The sequence below is a fragment of the Adiantum capillus-veneris genome, chromosome 3 (genome assembly GCF_014529385.1).
Source record: "Adiantum capillus-veneris isolate H3 chromosome 3, ASM1452938v2, whole genome shotgun sequence".
Classification (NCBI taxonomy): domain Eukaryota; kingdom Viridiplantae; phylum Streptophyta; class Polypodiopsida; order Polypodiales; family Pteridaceae; genus Adiantum; species Adiantum capillus-veneris.
In genome coordinates, this window is record NC_140933.1 from 24,084,975 (window position 1) to 24,097,725 (window position 12,751).

Here is a 12,751-nt window from a genome sequence, read left to right on the forward strand (position 1 = left end):
CCGCATGAGCAGCATAGATGGTGAACAAGGCAACCCTTTTTGGTAGTGGGGTAATGACGGGTGCATGCTCATAGTGAATGATGACGAGCTTGGAACCTTATTTGAATTGCCTTTTAAAAAAAAGGTTATTGAATGGTACAGTCCCATGAAACTTCTCTTTTGTCCTCTAAGACACACATAGATCTTCAAAATTTAAAATGAGTGTGCCTGCGCACGCATGCACACACACACACACACAATTGATCAAGTTAATCAAAGCAATTGTTAAGCAAAAATTGATGGGCTTAACAAGCACAAAAATTATAAGGATTTAATCAAGGCATCAATGCTCAATGCCTTGACCAAAAATAGCATAAATTTGATTTTGGAAAACTTGTGAAAGTGTCTAGGCATGCACATACATTTCAATTCAATCAATGCTCTCAAGAAATGTAATTTGACTCTAGAAACAACAAAACACAATGAACACAATCAAGGAACTCAAGCAATGTTAAGCGAGCGAAGCTTACCTTAGATTTTTTAAAAAGCGAAGGAGAGTGCTAACACATTGCAAAAATGGTGTAAAAAATGGGAAAGAGGGAAAAAGTGAGAGGGAGGGGTACAAAACATAAGAAAAACATTTAGCTATAGATTAGCTCATCAATGGTGAAATCTCTTACAAAAGGAGAGAGAAGTTGTATAGGGAGTGAAAAAACATGTACCAAGAGGTTTTCCTTGGGGCATTATCATACATTAAAGAGGGAAAATTTACAAAGGGCTTTGTCATTGTAAGGGACTATGAGAGGGCTAATGTCAGGTATTAGATTTTCAAGTAAGGGAATATGGGAGTACAAGAAAACCTAGAGGGGTGGGAATCCATCAACAAGAGAGATGCTTAGCTATCAAGCCCTCCAACCTATAAGTGAAGAGTAGGTGCAAATCCTATTAAAAAAAGCCAAGTACCACGTGAAATTACTAGTAATGTAGAGGGAAAAAAATCCAAGTACCATGCCAAATTACTAGCCATGTAGAGGGAAACAAAAACTTTTATTATGAGAGAAATTGGGGGGGGGGTGATTAGGGGTTGACATTAGAGGTAAGGATAGTCCCTAGGTTTGGAGAATTTAGCCAATTGAGGATGGGTTTAGGAAGATGGGCAAGTTCCGGCAAGTAACACAAGCAATGTTAAGCGAGCGAAGCTTACCTTAATTCTTTTTTAAAGGCAAAGGAGAGTGCTAACACATTGCACAAATGATGTAAAAAATGGAAAAAAGGAAATAAATGTGAGGAAAGGGGTACAAAACATAAGAGAAACACCAAACACGTTTTGCTACAGATTATCTCATTAGTGGTGACATCTCTTACAAAAGGAGAGGGAAGCTATATAGGGAGTGAAAAAACATGTACCACGAGGTTTTCCTTGGGGCATTATCATGCATTAAAGAGGGACAAAAGGGCTTTGTTATTGTAAGGGAATATGAGAGGGCTAATGTTAGTAGTTAGATTTTCAAGTAAGGGAATATGGGAGTACAAGAAAACCTAGAGGGGTGGGAATCCATCAACAAGAGAGATGCTTAGCTATCAAGCCCTCCAACCTGTAAGTGAAGAGTAGGTGAAAATTCTGTTCAAAAAATCCAAGTACCATGTGAAATTACTAGCCATGTAGAGGGGAAAAAAATCCAAGTACCATGCCAAATTATTAGCCATGTAGAGGGAAAAAAAACCAAGTATCATGCCAAATTACTAGCCATGTAGAGGAAAAAAAAACTTTGTCAAATTACTAGCCATGTATAGGGGAAAAAAAAATTATTACGAGAGGAAGCATTGAGGGGGGGATTAGGGGTTGACATTAGAGGTAAGGATAGTCCCTAGGTTTGGAGCATTTAGACAACAACCGATGGGTTTAGGAAGATGGACAAGTTTTGGATTGCAGAAAGGAGTTTTTAAAGGGGTTTGTTGATGATATTGGCCAACCAAAGCTTACAATTGAGGGGTGAGAAATGTATTTTTACAACAATGGGAGAGTCATTGGCTTACGCTTGTGAAGAAGAGATTCCCTACAATGTAGGAAACAAACTCAAAGCATGCCAAAAGAAGGGGTATGGGGTAACCTTTGGCTCTCAACCTAGAAAAAAAGCTGCCACGAATGTTTATAAAGCTTGAGAGGGAGCTTTCTCTAATTATATATCGCTTAAGTTTTGAGATGATGAAGGGTGTGTAGGGTGCCACGAGCACCAATGAATGAGGGGCTTTTGGTGGCAATGGGAGTCTAGGATACCCAAGTTGGAGAAGGAATATCTTTTATAGAAGTGTATATCAAGGATAAAATCCTCTTGAGAGGAAATGAAAGGGATGATCTTAATGTGCTCCTGTAGAGGGTGCCCATAATGATCACAGAGGCTAGCCAAGCTATTGTGAGAGCTCTTATGCCAAATGCCGAATGTATTGTCTACGTAACTTTTATAATATAGTAGGGGTGGAGCATCAAGAAGTTTAATGCTATCTTCTAGATGACACAAAAACAGACAAGCATACTCTGTTGTAAAATTAGACCCAATGCGATGCCTTTCACTTGGTGTCAGAAGCCACCATTGAACGAAATGTAGTGATGATTGAGGACAAGTGATACCAAGGCTAGAATGAGGTTGAGCTTGGGGGTGAAAAATTGCTACAAGATGACACATTTAAAATAAATAAGGCCCTTGACGATAGGGATACTAGAATAGAGTGACTCCACATCAAAAGGAAGAGGATGATATGCGGTGGAAGGGGGAGGGATCCAAGGTCCACGATAAGTGACTATGAATTCCTAAGGTGTTGCTTTTTTGGAAATAAGGATATGATAGAGTTGTGAATGAAGCCATTTGGAGGCATTTTCCAAAACATAGCCTTTACACGAGCAAATGGGGCAACCCACAAGATTAGACTCGTGGATCTTGGGAAGGAGGAAGAACGGACAAGGCTTAAGGGTGATTTTGGGAGATGCTAGAATATAATTTTTCTCTTTAACAGGAAGGACTTAGCAAGGATAGAGGAAAGGAGGGATTGCACAAATTTGAGGGGTGCTGAGAAGATGGGAGCATCGGTAAGGAGGTGGCGAGACGCTTCTTGAATGTACCAATCCTTAGAAAGGATAACGGGTCCCAAGTTTTTATATTGTGGGTTTAAGTGATTGTAGGCCCTTGCCAAAGATGGTCGAGTGTGAAAAGAGAAAGGGCTAGGAAAAGAAGAGAGAAGGGACTCTAGGATAGAGGAAATGCCCTTGAAAACAATGCTAAGGGCCAGGGATGGCAAAGGAGGAAGCCAAGAGGGGTTAAGAATGTGGAAGTGGGGAGGAGGAGGTTGTGGTGAATTTTGGAAAAATAATTGAAGTTGGTATCCTCTCTCCAACTTAGAATAAGCCTCTATAATAGAGTCATTCTTCCTCTATTATAGAGGCCTATTCTAAGTTGGAGAGAGGATACCATTACCACTATGTCAGGGAGAGGCTCTCAACAAGATCATCTTGGCTTATGTGCCAACACATGACAACCTTGCATATCTTTTCACAAAGGCATTGCCTCGTGAGAAGTTTGAAGCTTTCCGCAAAGCTTTGGGCTTACTCCCCTTTGTGGATTGATCATGTCGGCACTCCCCTTTACTCTATGTGCCAGCTCTCATTCACCGCACCACTATAGGGGGGATTTGCTACTATATACATGTGGTAGTGATGCCTATGAATACACTTAGGACCATCGGGGCATTTTTTCCCTCACTAGGAGGGTTTTTTCCCCTATGCATCGTATACACACCCATCATTCTAGGGCTATCTATCTTTCCATTGCACACTAAGTAATACATTCTCTATTGTGTGCCTTGGGCTTCCTTCGTCTTCTCCAAGCTGTGTGTGTTTTCCTACAACTCTAATTCCAACAACAGACGTACTAAAGTGTTAACTAGTGCATAAAGTGGCAGAATGTGTGCAAAAGTCACAAATCACTTGCTTATTAGTTGTACTAAGGTATAAGGAAGCTATGAAAATTGTCATGGCCAAGTTTGGGTCAATGTACCTTTTTTGGAGGAAGATATACATTTCAAAGTCCTTCGAGCAATTCAAAACCTATACAGGGAATGGGGCGATCCAAAACACTATAATATGACAACAAAGGACTTAGTGAGCATCACGAAACACATGCAAATGTCAAACTCCAAAAAATACAAAATTTTTTAGAATCGTGATTCTTAACATCTTGGCCAAATTGAGAATTTTTTATCATCACAGGGTATATCAAGTTTACTTATGGCTATTTGCATCTATTTGAAGCAAATTTTCATATCAAGTCCTCCATTGCCATTTTTGTCCACAATCACAAATGGAGGACAGTATTGGTCATTGAATTTTGGATTATCTACCTTCAATTTCATAAGAGCTTCTATACCACTCTTGAACTTGTGAGGAGCTTCTCCCAGAACTTGTGCATCCTAGCCTCTTTTTACCACATTCCAGTCATTCTATTTCACAAAGTCCCAACAAAACTAAATCTTCAAGACTGCATTGCAGACCCAAATCAAAGTGAAACAATCAACAGCGACAATTTCTATTGATGTTGTCTTGGCTCTTAAGGTGTTTGCATGGATGCATTAAGACCCATATTGAAATCTTAGCAAGCTCTTTCAAACCAAAAGGCAACTGTTGGTATTTGGTAATCACAAGGTACCTCGTAGCGATTCATAGTTACATGCATACGTCCCCCTCTAGATGCCAGTGAGGCATCCACTCCTTGTTGCCGTAACTGTTCTAAATCTTTCTCGAGCAAAATATTGGAAACTATATATGCCATTTCAATACTTCTCAAGTGAAAAAATTTATGAAAGGATGAGAGAGAGAGAGAGAGAGAGAGAGAGAGAGAGAGAGAGAGAGAGAGAGGCTACCGATTGCCGTGGTTCAGAGGTGTAACTCAAAAGAATGAGATGATACTGATCGTAGTGCTTCCGAGGGGTACCTTGCAAAAAACCACGAGGAGGGTTAGAGGTTTGTCAAGCTCAATGTTCGTAATCATACAAGAGGTCAATGTTATTAATTGTTTGTTGTTCCATTTTTATGTTTCAAAAAAAAACAAAACATGCAAGTTTCCTTGCACGGGGGAGTTTGCACAGTCCTCCCCAATTTTTATAATACGAGGGAACGTGCCATTCCCACGGTAGCGTGCAATTCTTAGTGTGTTCATTAACTGCGTTCTCAGTGTCAAAAATGTCAAAAATCACAGAATGATAATGCTTACTCACCGCGCGATTGAAGGAAGGCCTTTCCTTCGCATCTGCTAAAAATATCTCAATGCTTCGTTGCCACAACCATGTTGTGCATATCTCATGAAAACATCCTAGCCATGAAAAAGCGCCTTTCTTTTGCATCTGGTGAAAAATCTGATTACTTCGTTATTGCCATAGCCATGTTGGGTATATCTTGTAGTGCACCACATTTGGCAACATAACCTGAGTGGATACATGCATAGAGCACATTGACATAAGTGATTGCATTGGGGGAAATGCCATCTTGCTGCATGCATTGAAAACTGTCCAGAGCTTCATTGGCCCGCCCTTGCTGGGCATATCCTCCTAAAGTGCAGTCCAAGAAACTACATTTGGGGAGAAACCCTCCCTTTGCATTCGCTGAAAACACCCCTTAGCTTCCTGGCCCTGCCCCTGTCGGGCATATCCTGTAATCAGTGCATTCCAAGAGACTTCATTCCGGACAGAAAGCTGGTCAAGAACTTGTTGTGATTTCAAAAGTACGGCATACATGTCAACCAAAGCATTGGCAAGCACGACATCTTTTTGTAACAGCCCCTGCCTAACAATCTCATCATGACTCTACTTGCCCATGATAGCATTTTGCATAATGCCACATGCCTTCAAAACACAAGCATAGGTGACTGCATCCGGAGAGAAGCCCTCACTTTGCATCCGATGAACACATCCAAGCACTTCTTGGCCCTGATCTTGTTGGGCATATCCTGCAATCAATGCATTCCAAGAGACTGCATCCCGGACATAAAGCTCGTCAAGAACTTGTTGTGCTACACTACACTTGGCATACATGTCAACCAAAGCATTACCAAGCACGCCAGTTTTTTCCAATAGCCCCCGACTAACAAGCTCATCATGAATTTGTTTTCCTGTGTCGACGTCTTTCAAAGTGCCACATGCCTTCAAAATGCAAGCATAGGTGACTGCATCTGGAGAGAAGCCCTCGCTTCGCATTCGCTGGAAACACCCCAATGCTTCTTGGCCCTGCCCTTGTTGGGCATAACCTGCAATCAATGCATTCCAAGAGACCGCATCTCGATCAGGAAGCTCGTCAAGAACTTGTTGAGCTTAAGTACACCACACCTGGCATACATGTCAACCAAAGCATTGCCAAGCAGTTCTTTCCAATAGCCCCTGATTGACAATCTTATCGTGAATTTGTTTTCCCATATCAATGTCTCACATAATGCCACATGCCTTCAAAATGTAAGCATAGGTGACTACATCTGGAGAGAAACCCTCACTTCGCATACAATGGAAACAATTCAAAGCTTCCTAGCCCTGGCCTTGTTGGGAATATTCTGCAATTAATGCAGTCCAAGAGATGAAATCTCGGTTGGGAAGCTCGTCCAGAACTTGTTGTGCTTTCCAAAGTACACCACAATTAGCATACATGTATACCAACGCATTGCCAAGCACGACATTCTTCTCCAACAACCTCTGAATAACAATCTTGTCATGAATTTGTTTGCCCAGATCAACGTCTTGAATAATACTGCATGCTTTCAAGGCACAAGTATAGGTGACCGCATCCGGAGAGAGGCCCTCGCTTCGCAAGCGAAAAACAAAACCTGGCCTAAGTTTTCTGAACGACATGAAGGAGCTGTGTGACCTCATTCGTCATTAGCATTACGTCTAGCCAAAATAAAAGAGGACATGGATGCATAATGTCTCTTTTGGCAATCCTTGAACAACGTTATGGTCAGGCACAATTGTGAGCCGGCAGACTTCCATGGGTAGCAATGTGAACTGAACCAACAACTTTAGCATTATAACATGTAGGTGTCATTGTCAGACAATGTTAAATTGAAAGGGCCTTCTAAAAGACTTGACCCTCCCCAAAGCATTGATTAAAACTAGGTTCCTCCTCATCAATCCCATGTACAGAATCAACGGTCACAGAACCACAATGTGTGTACAAAGGAGTATAGAATGACCCTGATGCACCTACTTGGCCACATAAATAAATATGCATAACAAGAGTAAAATGCTTCTCAACATACACCACTGCTCTGCCTTCGATCAATGAGTAAGGTAGATCAAAGGGGGGGTCTATGCAAGTGGAGAATCTTCTACGAAGGCACTATATCCAGCAGCCCCTTTGGCTACAATCTCCTTTCCTTGTAGAATTCTGCCGAAAACAGAAGCTTGAAACAACAATCTTTGATCTTTCAAAATCTTTCTTTATCTACAAAATAGAAGTAGTGAGCCTTAAGCCGAAAGAGTACAGAAAAAGGTAAGGAACGTGGAGAGGGTGAGGCATGTCGAGCGACGACGTAGAAGCCATGGCGTGCGGACCTTAGTGCGGACATGAGCGGCGACCTGTAGGATGATGCGTGCAAAATGGTCGCCTGGAGAGAGAGAGAGAGAGAGAGAGAGAGAGAGAGAGAGAGAGAGAGAGAGAGAGAGAGAGAGAGAGAGAGAGAGAGAGAGAGAGAGAGAGAGACCCATGCTCGATTCTGTATCTAGGCACAAAAAGAGGAGCCACGTGGGTTAACGACAGGCCAGGAATTTGGAAAATAGAAGTAGCGAGCCTTAAGCCGAAAGAGTACAGAAAAAGGTAAGGAACGTGGAGAGGGTGAGGCATGTCGAACGACGACGCAGAAGCCATGGCGTGCGGACCTTAGTGCGGACATGAGCGGCGACCTGTAGGATGGTGCGTGCAAAATGGTCGCCTGGATGGAGAGAGAGAGAGAGAGAGAGAGAGAGAGAGAGAGAGAGAGAGAGAGAGAGAGAGAGAGAGAGAGAGAGAGAGAGAGAGAGAGAGAGAGAGAGAGAGAGAGAGACCCAGACTCGATTCCGTATCTAGGCACAAAAAGAGGAGCCACGTGGGCTAACGACAGGCCAAGAATTTGGAAAATAGAAGTAGCGAGCCTTAAGCCGAAAGAGTACAGAAAAAGGTAAGGAACGTGGAGAGGGTGAGGCATGTCGAGTGACGACGCAGAAGCCATGGCGTGCGGGCATGTTAGTGCGGACATGAGCGGCGACCTGTAGGATGGTGCGTGCAAAATGGTCGCCTGGAGAGAGAGAGAGAGAGAGAGAGAGAGAGAGAGAGAGAGAGAGAGAGAGAGAGAGAGAGAGAGAGAGAGAGAGAGAGAGAGAGAGAGAGACCCATGCTCGATTCCGTATCTAGGCACAAAAAGAGGAGCCACGTGGGTTAACGACAGGCCAGGAATTTGGAAAATAAAAGGAGCGAGCCTTAAGCCGAAAGAGTACAAAAAAAGGTAAGGAACATGAAGAGGGTGAGGCATGTCGAGAGACGACGCAGAAGCCATGGCGTGCGGGCCTGTTAGTGCGGACATGAGCGGTGACCTGTAGGATGGTGCGTGCCAAATGGTCGCCTGGAGAGAGAGAGAGAGAGAGAGAGAGAGAGAGAGAGAGAGAGAGAGAGAGAGAGAGAGAGAGAGAGAGAGAGACCCAGGCTCGATTCCGTATCTAGGCACAAAAAGAGGAGCCACGTGGGCTAAGGACAGGCCAAGAATTTGGAAAATAGAAGTAGCGAGGCTTAAGCCGAAAGAGTACAGAAAAAGGTAAGGAACGTGGAGAGGGTGAGGCATGTCGAGCGACGACGCAGAAGCCATGGCGTGTGGGCCTATTAGTGCAGACATGAGCGGCGACTTGTAAGATAGTGCGTGCAAAATGGTCGCCTGGAGAGAGAGAGAGAGAGAGAGAGAGACCCATGCTCGATTCCGTATCTAGGCACAAAAAGAAGAGCCACGTGGGCTAACGACATGTCAAGAATTTGGAATTGCCCACTACGCTAACGAAGTAATGACGCTTTTTCAGGTGATCGTTACAAGTGGATTACACCTCAGCTGGATAAAGGAAGTGTGCAAGTGTATCCATGGCGATGGTGGCGGGGCTTTCTGCGGCGTCCATTGTCTCGCCCAGCCCATGGACATACGGCAAACAACTGCTTGCTGACTCGGCAAAGGTAGAACATTGTCTCCTTTGAGAGAGAGAGAGAGAGAGAGAGAGAGAGAGTGCCCAGGAAAATTGTGTTTGCCTCATGGTTATATTCATTTGAAGAGCTGATAGCAGAGACGTTGTTGTGATTTGTGGTCTTTTGATAGAGCTACTTGTTCAAAGACATCTGAGGAGTTTGGGATGTATCTTTTGGAATGCAAAGTATCATGATGCCCTCTTTAAGGTCCTAGGATATCATAAGGTTGGAAAAGGGGGCTTCTCAGAAAGCCTGTATTGATGAAGATAATGTCAATTCACGATGCCCAAATACCCATCTATGAGTCAAGCATTTGAAAGTGATAGCTAAATGTCCACTGCATGAGTGAAACATGAATCGACTTATTGGATACAATGGAATAGCATGACCTTTCTCATTTATGTGAAGTTTAAGTTCTCTGCCTCTACTGTGAAAAGTAATGATTCTTCTAGGAAGCTTAGGTGCACCAAACACACATTGTCATGGATCATGGGAGAGAGGAATAAAGCCTCTTGATCCACATATTCTTGCACATGGAGGAGGAAATTCTTAATCAATGGTGTGATTGGTATGTCGTACCCAATCAAACCTCCCTCACTCTCAAGTGACGAAAAGCAGGGTAAGAAAATAAAAAGCAGGATGGACAAAGCCAACAGAGAGAAATTTCTGTTACAGAGACAGAAAAGCAACATCTCTACCTGAGGAGGGTTCTCGCCTTGACCCGATTCATCTTCTTGCTTTGACTCGTAGTGGTCACCATTTCCAGCCAGATGGAACTGGTGACCAGCTACCTCTTTGACTTTATAACGTAAAACCTCTGTCATACACAATCACACTTACTCATAACGATGCAGACACACATGGTGGGAAATGATCGTGCTAGCACTATCAAATGCAGTGCACAAAAGAAGCTGTAGTCTTATCCTTGGCTCTTAGATCAATGCCCAGGATTACCATGTACTGATCTATGTTTTAACCTTGGAGCTTCCACGACAAAGATGTCAAATCATTGAAGTAGTTTCCATTTGAACATAGAGTGTGACATTCTAATGCAATTGGATATTCAAAGCCTAGTTTTTTTGAACCTATTTTCCTTGCTAACCACAGGATAGTTTTTGCATGGCTGGCACATGAAAAGCATGGCATGTTCTCTTTATCTTTGTGCGGATCACTATACAATAGTGTTTCATAAAAATTCTGTCACTGTCTACAATTTCTGATTTTCTTATTATCTAACCAGATCCAACTTCTCTAGTTTCTCCTTTATTTCTATCACAGGTTTTGATTCACCATCATGTAAGATCGTGTGCATGGATGACATCTCCATATTGTACAATGAGCTCCAGGAGTAGCAATTTCGAAGATCAGAAACTAACAGGTATTTAGAAAGTCTATTTAGCTACTTTTATTTAGGAGGGCCGCTTTTTGTAAACCCAAATTTCCAAGATTAAGATGAACAAAGTGGCACCTTTGCTTTATTGATTGCCAAACTAGAGCTACGACTTCAGAACTAAGGAGAACTAGTGGGATCACAAATTTTCAATTTGTGATAGAGAGCGAATGAATGGTCCACTTATAAGTTTTTAGACCGTTTTTGTTGAAGAACCTTATCAGTTGTTTGTCTATTGTTTATGGGGAAAGTTTATTGTACTCAATGAAATTGTACATGGCTTACCATGGATGTGGCATGATACATTAAGACACTTTCCAATATTGGAAATTTTTTCATTGAAGGGTGCATCTTCTCTTGCTTAAGGATTGCATGCACCGGTGCCATTTTCTCTTGTGATTGTATCACCACCCACACCTTTTAGCCTCTTGCCAATTTTCTTTCTTCACCTTGAAGCCTCTCTATTCTACCTTTTAGTTTATCACTTCAGCCTATCCTTTCTTAGGCTCCCACCTTGTTTTGCTCAAGGCTGCTAATCCTGCCTCACTCCCAGGCCCTAAGAATGGTAAACAAAAATCGGTCTTCCCATCCCTAGCTCAGCCCAACTTTGAGCATCTCTGTGAAAATCTTAGGAGTCTCAGGTCGCCATGGGCCACTTGTTAAAACTTGATCCTAGCAGGGTCTGCTAGCCCTAGTCCATCGTGCAAGGTGATGACCTTCCAAGTAACCTTGGCGCATGCTGGCTGTCCCAGACCATATAAAATTCTTGATAAGACATTGGGTCTGGGCTGTACAGAAACTCTAGAAAATCCAACAAAAATCGATGTGTCACATTGTTCCCAAAAGCACCTGGTTTTCCACCACAATCCTCCCTATCAAGGGTAGATGGGCCGAGCTCAAGTGGAGAAGCTGCCTCCGAATGCTCAAGAGGAGGGGTGCAATCTGCCACTCAGGTGTTTGATCTAGTCCGACTTGGCAGCCCATATCTACATAGGTATTCTGAGGATAATCCAACTGAAACCTTGTGTGGAGACCAATTGGGGGTGGTGACAGACCGTTGCTCTAGTGATGAGCCCATTGGAGCTACATACGAAGTCTGAAGGACCCGCTGACCCCTTTTAAGATTGGCCTCTCCGCCATGCAAGTATAGTGCAGTATATTAGCAAACTCTGCATCCAACTTCTTCTCATCCACAAATAGGAATATGTAAGCCTCTGAGCCCAATCTCTTGAACTAGGGACACTAGGCAGCCGTGTCTAGCAGATTTGGACACCGCAAATCTTTGCCCCCGCCCACTCGCAATCATCACCTACAATGTTGCAACATCCTTGAAGTCTAGAAGAATGTCGTCAAATCCCATCATGTTGCATGCATATGGGCCAAGGTTGTTTCCTTCCAGAAAGCGAAGGCATGCCCCGCCCCCCCTCCCCACCCCTCCCCCCCAAGTTACAGACTTCCATTCCCCGTTCCCATTCCAACTTCCGGATCCAAATCTCCATTCCGTATTTTAGATGTTGTTGGGAAAACAAGAGCAAGTGACACCTCTATAGCAATGTCTCCCAATAGCGCGCGAGAAACAATTTAAGCACCACAAACCATATCAAAAGAACTCCCACAACACCACAACTCAAAGCACACGCCCACCCAAAAGACCACCATGGAAACTAAGAAGCACCTGCCATGGCATGGAATTACAACACACGTCAACCAATGCACTTGAGGAAAAGCGCTTCCCTCTTCACCAATTGATTCCTTAAAACCACAATTGCAAAGTGTGCATATGCCACAAAACATGTAAGCCTTCACAACTTACTCTACACCAAATTGCTTGCGAGCTGCCATATCCTGTACCCTGCGGAAAATATACTATATCTTCTAAACCACAATTCCAAAAGGGATGCTTTCAAGCCTCAAAAATTCTTTGCATTTTTTGCAACAAGACAACAAATTTCAAATCTATGCACTACTAGGTGCAAAATTGGCGTGAACAGCAGGCTACCATAGCAGGACTACATGCAGAGAAGGCTAGTCGAGGGAAACTAGTGTGCCATGACTACCTAGGCTTCGAGAATGGTCTTGAGTATCACATCTTGTTTTTCAATGAAATTGTGAACCTTTTTATAACCCCTTGAGAAAGGGCCACATTTTTGCAG

At 43.1% G+C, this 12,751-nt stretch overlaps 1 protein-coding gene across 1 annotated transcript in view; it reads left to right on the forward strand.

Moving 5' to 3' along the window:
• The first annotated feature begins 9,040 nt into the window (after window positions 1-9,040).
• LOC147460614 (peptidyl-prolyl cis-trans isomerase FKBP19, chloroplastic-like) overlaps window positions 9,041-12,751 on the forward strand; it is a 74,656-nt gene continuing 70,945 nt past the window's right edge. Inside the window, exons 1-2 of the mRNA XM_086508189.1 lie at window positions 9,041-9,199; window positions 10,487-10,586. Coding sequence (XP_086364315.1) covers window positions 9,110-9,199; window positions 10,487-10,586 — 190 coding nt within the window. The 5' untranslated portion in view covers window positions 9,041-9,109. The remainder of the gene's footprint in view (window positions 9,200-10,486; window positions 10,587-12,751) is intronic.